Source organism: Chiloscyllium punctatum, chromosome 38, assembly GCF_047496795.1.
Source record: "Chiloscyllium punctatum isolate Juve2018m chromosome 38, sChiPun1.3, whole genome shotgun sequence".
NCBI classification, from domain to species: Eukaryota; Metazoa; Chordata; class Chondrichthyes; order Orectolobiformes; family Hemiscylliidae; genus Chiloscyllium; species Chiloscyllium punctatum.
The window spans coordinates 2,076,297-2,091,393 of NC_092776.1; the positions used below are offsets into that span (position 1 = coordinate 2,076,297).

At 42.3% G+C, this 15,097-nt stretch overlaps 1 protein-coding gene across 1 annotated transcript in view; it reads right to left on the reverse strand.

Annotated features, from left to right (window-relative positions):
* Positions 1–15,097, reverse strand: part of smc3 (structural maintenance of chromosomes 3) — a 132,889-nt gene that overhangs the window by 17,169 nt on the left and 100,623 nt on the right. The window contains exons 24-25 of the mRNA XM_072557046.1: positions 12,718–12,965; positions 9,351–9,563 (exon numbers count right to left, since the gene is read on the reverse strand). Of these exons, the coding sequence (XP_072413147.1) occupies positions 9,351–9,563; positions 12,718–12,965 (461 nt within the window). The remainder of the gene's footprint in view (positions 1–9,350; positions 9,564–12,717; positions 12,966–15,097) is intronic.

The following is a 15,097-nucleotide window of genomic DNA, read 5'->3' on the forward strand; positions in this document are numbered from 1 at the left end:
TTATAAACCCAAGGATTCTATAAACCTTCCTAACGACTGTTTTAATTTGCCTGGCCACTTTCTGAGGATCATTCACTTGAACCTAGAGGTCCCTCTGCTCCTGTATTCCCCTCTAAGTTGTATCATCAAGCCTGTATTGTCTCTCCATGTTTCTTTTACAAAAATGAATTACCTTATTTCTCTGCATTGAAATTCATCTGCCAGGTGTATACATTTGGTCAACTTGTCAATGTCACTCTGAAGTTGCTCAGCATCATCCTCTATTCTCCTTGGCTTAGTATCATTTGCAAATTTAGAAATTTTGCGCTCACCACTCAACTCCAAATTACTTATATAAATCAGAAAAATCAAGGGTCCCAACACCACTCCCTGGGGAACCACCACATTTGTCTCGTCTCCAGTCTCAGAAATACACATCTATACCTACACTCCATTTCCTATCTTGTAGCCAACTTCCAATCCATGCTTACAAGGACCCATCAATCCCAAATACTTCGAGAAGAAGAAGAATCCTTGTGTGGAAACATGCCCTGGGCCCAACAAGTCCACACCGACCCTCTGAAGAGTAACCCACCTAGACCCATTCCCCGACCCTATATTTACCCCTGACTAATGCACCTAAACTGCACATCTTTCTAATTTACTAATCAACCTGCTAAGTGGCACTGCATCAAATGCTTTCTGGAAGTCTAAACATTCAACACCCATAGCTTTACTCTCATCCATTGCCTATGTCACCTCGTCAAAGAACTCATAACTTGTCAGACATGACCTGCCCTTGACTAGATTAGATTAGATTAGATTACTTACAGTGTGGAAACAGGCCCTTCGGCCCAACAAGTCCACACCGCCCCGCCGAAGCGTAACCCACCCATACCCCTACATCTACATCTACCCCTTACCTAACACTACGGGCAATTTAGCATGGCCAATTCACCTGACCTGCACATCTTTGTGACTGTGGGAGGAAACCGGAGCACCCGGAGGAAACCCACGCAGACACGGGGAGAACGTGCAAACTCCACACAGTTAGTCGCCTGAGGCGGGAAATGAACCCGGGTCTCCGGCGCTGTGAGGCAGCAGTGCTAACCACTGTGCCACCGTGCCGCCCACTAACTGTTTAGTATTAACTTATTTTCCTTTAAGTACATATTTATCTTATCCTGTATTATGGCCTCCATCACTTTTCCCACTATTGTTGTCAAGCTAACAGGTTTGTACAAAGTTACAAACTGCACAACACCAGGTTATAGTCCAACAGGTTTAATTGGAAGCACTAGGGTTGTGAACGACACATTTGTAAGGCACATAATATATAGCAAATATTTACAGTGTGATGTAACTGAAATTATACATTGAAAAATACCTTGATTGTCTGTTGAGTCTTTCATCTGTTCGAATACTATGGTAGTTTCATTTCTTTCATGTGTAAATCACAAAACTTTTTTTTAAAAAGTTGAATTCGCAGGTTAGCTGTAACAATGGGTGTTAGCTGGACAATATGTTGAAGGTGTTAGCCCCCTGTGTTCTCTGTCTATGCCATGATGTTTAGATTGATCCGAATCTAAAAAGTGAGATAACCGAGTTTTACATGAATTCATGCAGTTTTTGAGCAAAGTATAATGTAACTCTGCTAGTACAAATTCACCCCGCAAAATATATGTATTTGTGTGCATGTGGGTCTGTGTGTGTGTGGGTGTCTGGGTGTGGGTGTGTATCTGGGTTGGGGAGTTGAGATTGAGAGAGAGATTGAGAGAGAGAGAGAGAGAGAGAGAGAGAGAGAGAGAGAGAGAGAGAGAGAGAGAGAGAGAGAGAGGGAGAGAGAGAGAGAGAGAGAGAGAGAGAGACAGAGAGACAGAGAGACAGAGAGACAGAGAGAGAGAGAGAGAGAGACAGAGAGAGAGAGAGAGAGAGACAGAGAGAGAGAGAGAGAGAGAGACAGAGACAGAGAGAGAGAGAGAGAGAGAGTGTATATGTGTGTGTATGTGAGTGTAGAGTGTCAAGTCTGTGAGGGGGTGCATGTGAGAGTTTGGGAGTGTGTGTATCTGTGTCTGGGGTGAGGGGGGATTGTGAGTGTCTGTGAGAGAGAGTGTATATGTGTGTGCATGAGTGGAGAGTTGTCTAAGTCTCAGAGGATGCATGTGTGAGTGAGAGTGTGTGTCTGTAAGGGTGTGTGAGAGTGTCTGTTTGCGTGTCTGAGTATATGTACATGTCTGTGTGTATGTGTAAGAGTGCCTGTGTGTGTATAGTGCAATGGTGGTCACCTGTAGTGTGACGTGAACCCAAGGTCCCAGTTGAGGCCCTCCCTATGGGTATGGAACTTAGCTATCAGCCCCTGCTCGGCCACTTTTCGCTGCTGCCTGTCCTGAAGTCCGCCTTAGAGGATAGTCACCTGAAGGTCCGAGGTTGAATGTCCTGGACCGCTGAAGTCAATCTTATACATTGCAGGCAAGGATGCCCTGAGGCACATTGGGGAAACGGAGCAAAGACTACGGAAACGGATGAATGGGCACTGCACTACAATCAACAGACAGGAGTGTTCCCTCCCAGTTGGGGAACACTTCAGCGGTCCAGGACATTCGACCTCGGACCTTCAGGTGACCATCCTCCAAGGCGGACTTTGGGACAGGAAGCAGCGAAAAGTGGCCGAGCAGAGGCTGATAGCTAAGTTCCATAGGGAGGGCCTCAACTAGAACCTTGGGTTCATGTCACACTACAGGTGACCACCATTGCACTGCGCACGCGCGCGCACACACTCGCGCGCGCACACACACACTCACACACACACTCGCGCACACACACACACTCGCGCACACACATGCATCCTCTCAGAGACTTAGACCACTCTACACTCACACACACACATATACATTCTCTCTCACACTCACAACCCCCCAACCCAGACACAAACACACACAAAGACCCACATGCACACATATAAATATATTTTGTGGGGTGAATTTGTACTTGCAAAGTTACATTGTACTTTGCTCAAAAACTGCATGAATTCATGTAAATCTCTGTTATCTCACTTTTTAGATTCGGATCAATCTAAACATCATGGCATAGACAGAGAACACAGGGGGCTAACATCTTCAACATATTGTCCAGCTAACACCAATTGTTACAGCTAACCTGAGAATGCAACTTTTTTAAAAAAACTTTTGTGATTTACACATGAAAGAAGTGAAACTACCATAGTATTCAAACAGATGAAAGACTCAACAGACAATCAAGGTATTTTTCAATGCATAATTTCAGTTACATCACACTGTAAATTTTTGCTATAAATTATGTCCTCCACAACCACCTGATGAAGGAGCGTCACTTCGAAAGCTAGTGTGCTTCCAATAAAACCGGTTGGACTATAACCTGGTGTTGTGCGATTTGTAACTTTGTACACCCCAGTCCAACACCAGCATCGCCAAATCATAACAGGTTTGTAGTTTCCTTAGTTATCCTTTGTGCCTTAAAGCCCAACTGCGTCACATTTGCAATCCTCCAGTCCCCTGGGACTAATATGGCATTCAGATAGGTCTGGAGAATTTCTGTCAATGGCTCCACAATTTGCTCCCTTACTTCTCTCAGCAATCTAGGATACACCCCATCCAGACCTGGCGACTGCCAGCTTTTTAGCACCTCTTTATCTATCACATATACTCTAGCAGTACCAACTTGCTTTTTAAATATAGGACAGTGAAAGTAACTGTGAAAGTGCCTGACTATAAAGGTTAGAAATCTTCTGATTTAAAAAACACATGCTAGCTCCCACTCCCAAAGGAAGAGGAATCATTCTTTTCATATTAGGTGTTCACTGGTGCCTTCACTAAGAGACCATTATTTCTGACTGAGCACAAACAATCAACATGAATAGATTACTCATGCACAGGCAAATACAGCTGGGCCCAATCTCATTTCATCAAATCTTTTTTATTCATTTGAACTATATGAATATCAAAAGATTTGTATTTGTTGTCTATCTTCAAGTACCTTACAAGGTGAAGGTCCTTCTGTGTGATTATTTATAGTACTTGGATACAATTCCATGGCTTGTTAGACCTTTCAGAAGGCAGTTAAAGAGTCAACAAACTGAGCTGTGGGGTCTTGAGCTAAAGGTAGCTCAGACCCAATTTTAAAAAAAGCCATTTTCACAAAAGGACAGTGAACCAAATACATTTTTATAATAATCCAGCAGCTTTTTGTTATTATTTTATTCTCTTTCTGCATGTCCTGAACTAAAAGTACAGGCCACTGAAACACAGATCCACAAACATAACCGATATACCTCAGGTCACTCCTCGAGTGTTTATCATTGGGCAGTATTGGACAGAATGCATTTTAGCCAACTTGCCTGTCCTAATGCAGGACACTACAGCCAATTACAGCATACCTAATACTCCAGCTGAGGACAGCTAGCACAACAGAGATCAATGGTTGAGCAAATAAAGAGCGGCACGGTGGCACAGTGGTTAGCACTGCTGCCTCACAGCGCCAGAGATCCGGGTTCAATTCCCGCCTCAGTCGACTCTCTGTGTGGAGTTTGCACATTCTCCCTGTGTCTGCGTGGGTTTCCTCCCACACTCCAAAGATGTGCAGGTCAGGTGAATTGGCCATGCTAAATTGCCCATAGTGTTAGGTTAGGGGTAGATGTAGGGGTATGGGTGGGTTGCGCTTAGGCGGGTGCGGTGTGGACTTGTTGGGCCGAAGGGCCTGTTTCCACACTGTAAAGTAATCTAATCAATGGATCTCACTGGCTCAGCCATTCACTGGACAAACTCACTGAGGCACTGGGTGCTTATTAGCTTAAAAGCAAATATATTTCCAGAGAACTTTATACTCATCCTTTTAATTCTGAGAACAATAGAACAAATGCAAAGTTGAAATACTCCCAGGGTACAGCTTTCCCCCCGCACCTATGATGTTAAGGTCAGTTTGCTTCCAAATATCTCTCAACACAAGGTTCTCACACAAATTCCATTTACAAATTAAACAACTGGTATACATTTCACAGACATGCAATCCAGAAGGTCAACAAAACTAGCAACTACTGTTAAGAGGGCAAAAAATTGGAAATGAAGTATAATGCAGAAAATACTGTTGTTTATTTTGAAAGGAAGAACAAAAGGAGGGAATATTATTTAAATCGAACAAAAACTGCAGAAAACTGCAACACAAACAGACTTGGGGGTAGAGTCATAGAGATGTACAGCATGGAAGCCCTTTGACCATGACCTCACCTCCCATCGCCAAACTATCATCTCCCGGACGATCCACAACTTCATCACCTCAGGGGGTCTCGCCCATCCACAGCCATCAATCTCATAGTCAAGGAACCCCACACTGCCCAGTTCTACCACTTACCCAAAATCCACAAACCTGACTGTCCCGGTCGACCCATTGTCTCCACTGGCTCTTGCCCCACCAAAGTTATCTCTGCATACCCTGACACCGTTCTGTTCCCCTTGGTCTAGGATCATCCCCATACAATCAGGACACCACCCACACCCTCCACCTCCTCCATGATTTTCAGTTCCCCGGCTCACAATGCCTCACCTTCATCATGGACATCCAGTGCCTGCATATGTCCATCCACCATGACGAAGGACCCCAAGCCCTCTGTTTCTTCCAATCCCGCTGCCCCAACCATAAACCTTCCATCGACACACTCATTCGATTGGTTGAACTGGTCCTCACCTTCAACAACTTCTCCTTCGAATCCTTTCACTTCCTTCAGACTAAAACGTAACCAAGGGCACCTACATGGGCCTCAGCTATGTCTGCGTCTTCGTTGGGTATGTGGAACAGTCCATCTTCCGCAGCTACCCTGGCACTGTTCCCCACATTTTCCTCTGCTACATCAATGTTTGTTTCAGCACCACCTTGTGTTCCCACAAGGAGGGTGAACTGTTCATCAACATCACAAACATTTTCCATCCTGACATCAAGTTTACCTTGACCATCACGGACGCCTCTCTCCCCTTCCTGGACCTCTTCATTTCGATTTCCGGCAATTGACTCAACACAGACATCTACTTCAAACGCACCAGCTCCCACATGTACGTGGGCTACACCTCCCACCACCACCCACCCCAACCTTCCTGTAAAAATGCTATCCCTTACTTCCAATTCCTCCGCCTCTGCCGCATCTGCTCCCAGGAGGACCAATTCCACTCCAGAACATCCCAGATGGCCTTCTACTTCAAGCACTGCAATTTGCCCTCCCATGTGGTCAACAATACCCTCCAGCACATCTCCTCCACTCCTGCACCTCTGCCCTTGAACCCCAACCTCCAACCACAACAAGGACAGAACCCCTCCAGTCCTCACCTTCCACCCCACCAACTTCTGGATACAACGGATGATCCACCACCATTTCTGCCACCTACAGTCAGACCACACCACCAGAGATATATTTCCCTCCCAACCCCTTTCAGCATTCCACAGAGACCATTCCCTCCTCAACTCCCTCATTAGGTCAACATCGCCCATCAACCCACCCGCCGACATCTTCTCTTGCCACTGCAAGAGGTGTAAAACCTGTACCCACACCTCCCTCATCACCTCCATCCAAAGCCTCAAAAGGATCCTTCCACATCCGGCAGAGATTTTCCTGCACCTCCAAAAACCTCATCTAATGTGTCCATGGGTCTCAATGTGGTATCCTCTACATTGGGGAGACAGGATGCCAACTTAGAGTCATAGAGATGTAGAGCATGGAAACAGACCCTTCGGTCCAACTCGTCCATGCTGACCAGATATCCCAACCCAATCTAGGCCCACCTGCCAGCACCCGGCTCATATCTCTCAAAACCCTTCCTATTCATATACCCATCCAAATGCCTCTTAAATGTTGCAATTGTACCAGCCTCCACTACTTCCTCTGGCAGCTCATTCCATATACGTACCACCCTCTGCGTGAAAAAGTTGCCCCTTAGGTCTCTTTTATATCTTTCCCCTCTCACCCTAAACTTATGCCTTCTAGATCTGGACTCCGCGACCCCAGGGAAAAGACTTTGTCTATTTATCCTATCCATGCCCCTCATAATTTTGTAAACCTCTATAAATGTCACCCCTCAGCCTCCGACGCTCCAGGGAAAACAGACCCAGCCTGTTCAGCCTCTCCCTGTAGCTCAGATCCTCCAACCCTGGCAACATCCTTGTAAATCTTTTCTGAACCCTTTCAAGTTTCACAACATCTTTCCGATAGGAAGGAGACCAGAATGCATGCAATATTCCAACAGTGGCCTAACCAATGCCCTGCACAGCCGCAACATGACCTCCCAACTCCTGTACTCAATACTCTGACCAGTAAAGGAAAGCATACCAAACACCTTCTTCACTATCCTATCTACCTGCGATTCCACTTTCAAGGAGCAATGAACCTGCACTCCAAGGTCTCTTTGTTCAGCAACACTCTCTAGGACCTTACCATTAAGCGTATAAGTCCTGCTAAGATTTGCTTTCCCAAAATGCAGCACCTCGCATTTATCGGAATTAAACTCCATCTGCCACTTCTCAGCCCATTGGCCCATCTGATCAAGATCCTGTTGTAATCTGAGGTAACCCTCTTTGTTGTCCACGACACCTCCAATTTTGGTGTCATCTGCAAACTTACTAACTGTACCTCTTATGCTCGCATCCAAATCATTTATGTAAATGACAAAAAGTAGAGGGCACAGCACTGATCCTTGTGGCAATCCACTGGTCACAGGCCTCCAGTCTGAAAAACAACCCTCCACCACCACCCTCTGTCTTCTACCTTTGAGCCAGTTCTGTATCCAAATGGCTAGTTCTCCCTGTATTCATGAGATCTAACCTTGCTAATCAGTCTCCCATAGGGAACCTTGTCGAACGCCTTACTGAAGTCCATATAGATCACATCTACTGCTCTATCCTCATCAATCTTCTTTGTTACTTCTTCATAAAACATAGAAAGTTAGCACACAGGTGCAATAGGTAATCAGGAAGGCAAACGGAATGCTCTCTTATTTCAAGGGGGAGAAAGTGAGGAATGCAGTTGCTGGAGCTCAGAGTCGAGAGTGTGGTGCTGGAAAAGCACAGCAAATCAGGTAGCATCCGAGGTTCAGGAGAATCAATGTTTTGAGCATAGGCCTGATTCCTGATGAAGGGCTTAAGCCTGAAACGTCGAATCTCCTGTTCCTCAGATGCTGCCTGACCTGTTGTGCTTTTCCAGCACCAAGGGTCAGTTCAACTTGAAATGTCAGCTCTTTTCTCTCCTTACAGATGCTGCCAGATCTGCTGAGATCTTCCAGCATTTTCTCTTTTGGTACCACATTCTCAACCCTTATTTCAAGGGGGTTAGAGTAAAAGCAACCTGACTGTAACTGTACAAGGTGCTGATGAGACCACACCTGGAGTACTGCAAGCAGCTTTGGTCTCCTTACTGAAGGAAAGATAACATTTTGTTGAAGGTTGTTCAGAGTTCACTAGGATGATCCCTAGTACTGGGATTGTCATAAGAGCAAAGGCTAGACAGGTTGGGTCTCCACTTGCTGGAGTTTAGAAGAATCAGAGGTGATCTAACTGAAACATACAGGGTTTTTAAGGAGCTTAAAAAGGTAAATGCTGAGAGGATGCCCCCCCCTCATCGGAGAGGCTAGGACTAGACAGCATTGTCACAGAATAAAGAGTCACCAATTTAGAAAAAAGAATCCCTACAGTGCAGAAATACGCCATTTGGCCCAAGAAGTCCACTGACCCTCAGAAGAGTTTCCTACCCAGACCCATCCCCTACCCTATTACTCTACATTTTCCCTGACTAATGCACCTAACCTACACATTCCTGAACACTATGGGCAATTTTAGCATGGCCAATTCACCTAACCTGCACATCTTTAGACTGTGGGAGGAAACTGGAGCACCTGGAGGAAACCCACACAGACACAGGGAGAATGTTCAAACTCCACACGCCCGAGGCTGGAATCGAACCCGGGTCCCTGGTGCGGTGAGGCAGTACTGCTAACCACTGAGCTGCATTTAAGAGTGAGATGAGGAGGAATTTTCTGAGGGTTGAAAGTTTTTAGAACTTCTGTCACAGTGTGCTGTGGGATTATAATCCTTGACATATTTAAGGTTGAAATTGGTAAATTCTTGATAAATAGGGGAATCAGGCAGAAAGTGGACATGAGGAATGTCAAATCAGCCATGAATCGATATTGAACAGCAGAGCAGGTTAGCAGGGATGAACAGTGTTTTCTTGTTCCTAATTCTAGTGGTACTATTGAGTTGTCTACTCTAACCTACGTGAACATCAAAAACAAATCTGTGATCATAGAGGTTTAGTTTCCACTCATTTCAGTAAATGAGTTAAACTTTACACTACATTTTACCTGCTTGAAGGTAAGCTGTATGGCTTCATACTTTCTCAACTCCAGGACATTCATAAGTTCCATGATGGATTTGTGGCCACGATCAAGCTCTTCCTGACGTTTCATAAGTTTCTCCTTCTGTTCAGAAAAATTCACAAACTGGTCCAAGGCTTTCTTGTTGACATGGCTGTACTTCTTCAACTCCTGATTACACTGTTCCAACTTTCGGAACAGCTACAAACAGCAAATGGAAAACAAAAATATTAGAAGTTTGCTTAGAAAAGGAAGACCAACAAAAGAAGTTTCATCAGTTCAAGATCAACAATGGGTTACAAATGCTGTCAAACTGAATGGACTGCAGTTTCGGTGACACTCACATGGCAGACAACAAATGTCACTTTTAAATGAAAGAAAATTTGAATAAATTCTGTTATGTTCAAAATGTTTTCCAGAAGTAGACGTAAAACTGCAGCTTAAGACAGTATGAACCATTCAACAGAATGAATTCTGTTAAGCATTAGTTAACCATTACTTCCTAAAGCAATTCTAGTTGTTAGGATGCCTCCTGACACGCATTTTAGTTCTCAACAAGTTAAAAAATATTGAGTACATCATACACATTACAAATCAAAATAAAATCTATGTAGCTTGACATGTGCAGAAATATTTTAGCAGAATTATATCTAGCAATATTTGATAATTGAAAGAGGTGCACATGCCAAGGACATTAACTGAAAACAACGTAAATCAGGAATTTGTTACTTTGAATTTTGTTGCACATGTGCTTTATATAAACAGCTTAGTTATTTCTTGACTTGAGAAGGTGATCTCATTTAAATTCAATACTATAATGCATTATGTTACTACAGATCACAGATGCATAATAAATAGATGCTGAAGCAGAATTAGACATTTTAATAAAGTCAATGTTACTAAGCGAAGCAGCAAAAAAAAAACAGAAATCGGTCAGATTTTACATAATAAAAAACCTCAGTTTTGAAAATGATGCTTAAAAGAAACAAAAGCAGGTTTCCAAAATAAGTTCTAAATTTCCTTCAAACAACAATCATTACCATTTCTACCTCCTTCCCCATACCCCCACCAAACAAAACAGAGTATCCACTAGGTCTCTTTGAAATTGCAAGGATCACAAAAATATAGAATGTGTAATATCACCAAGTCAAGCATAATGCCATCAATATGGTCACGCTGCTTTGCTTGCAACAGGATATATAAATTATCAAAGTTGTAGCTATGAGAACAGGATGGAATGCCTTGAACAGATTCCTTGTCTCAATGCCTTGGCTTCAAAGTTTAACAAATAGAAATAGAGGATTGCTAAGTCTTTATTGTGAATTTCCAAACCAGGTTACAACTACAAAATAAATATTTTAAGAAAAAGGTAATACAAGAGCCTAGTTTTAACTAATTTTCTAAAATCAGATCCTTTCCTTTCTCTATCATTTGATTACTTTGAATGTTTTTGATTGAGCAGTGCTGATGGCATCATCAGGAAAACTAGCCAAATAAATGTTCAAGGGAACTAAATGAGTATTAGCAGTGATGCAGTCATTAATTCAGCAATAAGATCACTTCAATTAGACACTAACTCAACTCCCTCAGTGACTGGCTCAGCAACTTCTGCAAACTTGCTCCTCTCAACGAAGTCATCAGCCCACACAGCAAAACAAAATTAAGGAATGCAGAAAAAACAATCTAATCTACATACGTCACTTTGCTTCCAAGTTATTCACTGTGAAGTAATCAGTCATATTTCTGAGAAACACAGTACGTCACTGCATAAGTCAGGTTCAATCTTTGAGAAAGAGGGGGAAAAAAGGCTGCTTGAAATTGCCAAGCACCTGCTCTCAGTGCAAGTGTAATTTCAGTGTGTGAAAAACATTTACTATTGTAGTTAGAGAATAGCATAGTTCAGCTGAGTGCATATCCTAACAACAAGTATAGCTCCATTATGACATGCCTTGCCTTGGCAGAAAGAAAGCAGACCACCAAGACTGGAGGTCAACAGCACCTGGTTTGTCTAATCTGATGTGAGAAGAACATGAGCTATCCAACCAGTTCCAGCAGAATTGATGCTTCTTAAAAATAGGGATAAGGGTGGTGACACAGGAAAGAAAATTCTGACTACGGTTTAAAAGGCTGTAAACCACCAACCCTGTGCATGCAACACCACTGCAGTATTTCAGTGAAGCTCCCTCTTTTACTGATTCAGCAGCAGCATATTTGACATGCAATATTTATTGCTGCAATGTTTTACTACAAAGTTCAGAGAATAATGAAATCAAATCATACTCTCACCATATTAAACAATCTTTTCAGAAACTATAGGTTTCACCAAATAGAACAGTTTGGGTGTCCAGGTTATAAAAGGTATGTGGAAACATTGCAGAAGATGCAAAAAACCATTTACAATGATGGCACCTCAACAGAGAAGTCACAGATCAGCAAAGATTGAACAGACTGAGCTCCTTTCACTGACAGATAAACTAACAGAAATCTACAAGAACGTGGAAAGGTTGATGTAGAAAAGACATTCCCACTTGTAGGGAAGACGAGAAATTGGTGTCATAAATACAAGATTGTCTCTAGTGAAAGTAATAAGGAATTTAGGACTAGATAAACAGGAGGCTGGAAGAACATAGCAAGCCACGGAGCATTAGGACGTGCAGAAGTCAACATTTCGGGTATTAACCCTTCTTCAGTCCAGCAGCTTTAGTTAACCTACAGACTTCCCATTTTCTACTTACTTTAAAGATACAAATCACTTTCTTACTTCAAAGTTTAACTTTATACAATCAGTCACCTCAGAATACTAAAGCCACATACTCTCCCAAGTATAATTTATACAAAAAAGCATTCAGCAGCCCATTATTGAATTGAATCGAATTAGCTTTATTATCACGTGCAGTCAAATGAATGCAGTGGAAAGATTGCAATTGTGCCATCTTGGAGTCAATGAAGTGTGGAGCTGATAAAAGCACAACAGGTCAAGCAGAACTAGATGAGCAGGAGAGTCAACATTTCAGGTCAGAACCTTTCATTAGGATGTTACAAGATACCTCGGTAAAGATGCTTAACTATTTGGTACAAAAATTGAAAGAATAATAAATACAAGTCCAGCGTAAGAATTAAAAGGGAAGAGTTACTCGATTATACAAGATTCATATTACAGCAGATAAAACAACGCACTACCGTGTCAACTGTACTTCATAAACTGATGAAGCCTGTAAAGATTTGATCAAATTATTCAATTTTATCAAGTTCAGCAAATTCGCTAATTTTCAGCAAGATACAATTTTTAAAAAAATTCAAGTTACTTGTAATTGAGCACCTTTAAAGGAAAAGACCAACTACCCATGTATATTACCTGTTTAAGACTCAACGTTTGGTATTTTTCAAAAGCCTCTTGCGGCAACGAGCCCAATTCTCTAATTTTCTTCATGCATTCCTCTTTTTTCTTCAACAGCATACCCTGTCGGTTTGTCATCTTCTCCAGTTCCTTGGTATCATGGTTGATAGCTTCCATGTGATCTTTCTCCATATTTTTCCACCGATCCATGCTTTTCTGTCGATCTTTGGTTTCTGCTTCAATTTTGTCTATTAAACTGTCCAGTTCTGCAACATACATCTTTTACTTAAGTAAAGATTTAATTTTAGAAGATAGAAAAAGACATCCATACAGGCTTTAACTTAAATGAATCCCTCATATATCCTAATGTAATATCTGCGTGATTACAAATGAAGTTGATGTAGTCCTTCTGAATCAGAAGCTGCTCTCTCATTAGAGACAACTGGTGGTGGTTTAACCAGAGGGTCAACATACCTCAGGCAAGGGGAAGAGGTTGAGAAGGACAGTCTCCCATGGTAACCTCAGCCAGTGTGGGAATTGAATCCATGTTGCTGGCATCACTCTGTACTGCAAACCAAAATGTCCATCCAACTGATTGAGGTCGACAAAATTACGATGGGCATGGATATGGGAGGCAAGAAATAACTTTTCTTTAACGCAGGGGTCAATAATCAGGGGTATAGATTTAAGAGAAGGGGCAGGAGACAGAGGGGATTTAAGGAAAAATGTTTCAATCCATGAAAATCACTGCCTAAAAGGATGGGTAGAGGCAGGAACCATCACAATATTTAACAAGCATTTCGATGGATATATGAAAAACCCATAGCGTACAAGGCTTCAGAGACAAATACTGGGAATTGGGAGAAGTGTAGCTAGGTCCTTGCTATCCATAACACATGAGTTGAAGAGCTCATTCTACGCGGTGATCCTCTACTACTCTATGCTGTGATACGCTATGACTCTATAACTAATCTTACATTTGAGAATGAAATATGACAAATTGAATCTTCATGTAATTACTTATCAGTGTACTCAAGATCATTCAACTTTACTAAAGGATCTCTGGTTTGTCAAGTTTGATGAGCTTAGACAGCGATACAAGAGATATGTAACTCCTAAGCCATCTCCTAAAACACAATTCCTACATATGAAAAGTTCATAGTTTCTCAATCATTCAGTAAGATTGTGGATGATCTTCACCTCAGTTTATCATAGAATCATAGAAAGCTGTATCATAGAATCGCTAAAGTGTGGAAACAGGCCATTTGGCCCAACAAGTCCTCACTGACCCTCCAAAGAACATCCCACCCAAACCCATTCTCCTACATTTTCCCTGACTAAGGCACTTAACTTACACATCCCTGAACACTATGTGCAATTTAGACGGCCAATTCACCTAACCTGCATATCTTTGGACTGTGGGAGGAAACCCACACAGACAATGGAGAATGTTCAAACTCCACACAGACAGTTATCTGAAGCTGGAAGCGAACCTGGGTCTCTGGCACTGTTTATTGCTCAATTCCTTTCTTTTTCAATTTCTCCAAAGCCCAAGAATACATTTCTGAACCTTGAGTGTCCACAGTACTCCAGGGTAGAGAATCCCAAGGATTCACAATCATCTGAATGAAGAAATACAACCAACTCCTAAACAACTGTTCCCTTAGCCTGAGCACATCTCCTAGTTTCAGATTCTGGAAGTATGGAGAAAGTATCTCAGCATCTTCCCTGGCAAGTAATCTCAAATCTTATATTCGATTCTAAATATTCCTGTAAACTCGAGAGAACGTAGGTCTATTTCACTCAGTCTGCCCTTGTAAGACAGTACGTTGATTCTGGAAATCAATCTAGTAAACCTTCATTGCTCCTAGTGTACAAGTACATATACATGCCTCTTTAGGTATGAAGCGAAAATTGAGCAAAACTTTACAGATGTGGTCTCAATAAAGTTCTCTACAAACACAGAAACCCTTAAAGCTCTTAAATTCAATCCCCTTGCAATCAAGGTCAACATATCAATCAACTTCCTAACTGGTTGATTTATCTGGATGTTTATTTTCTACTTTCCGTACAAGAACACCCAAATCTCTCTAATTACCAATATTTAGACCATAAGTCTTAGAAGCAGAAATTAGGCCATTCAGCCCATCAAGTCTGCTCCACCATTCAATCATGGCTAATAAGTTTCTCAACCCCATTCTCCCAATTTCTCTCAAACCCTCGAGCCCCTTGACAATCAAGAATCTATCTATCTCAATGACCTGTCCTCCACTGCCTTTGGCAGTAAATTCCATTGATTCACCACTGTCTGGCTGAAGAGGTTTCTCCTTATCTCCATTCTAAAATGTCTTCCCTTTACTCTAAGGCTGTGCCCTCAGGTCCTAGTCTCTTCTACCAA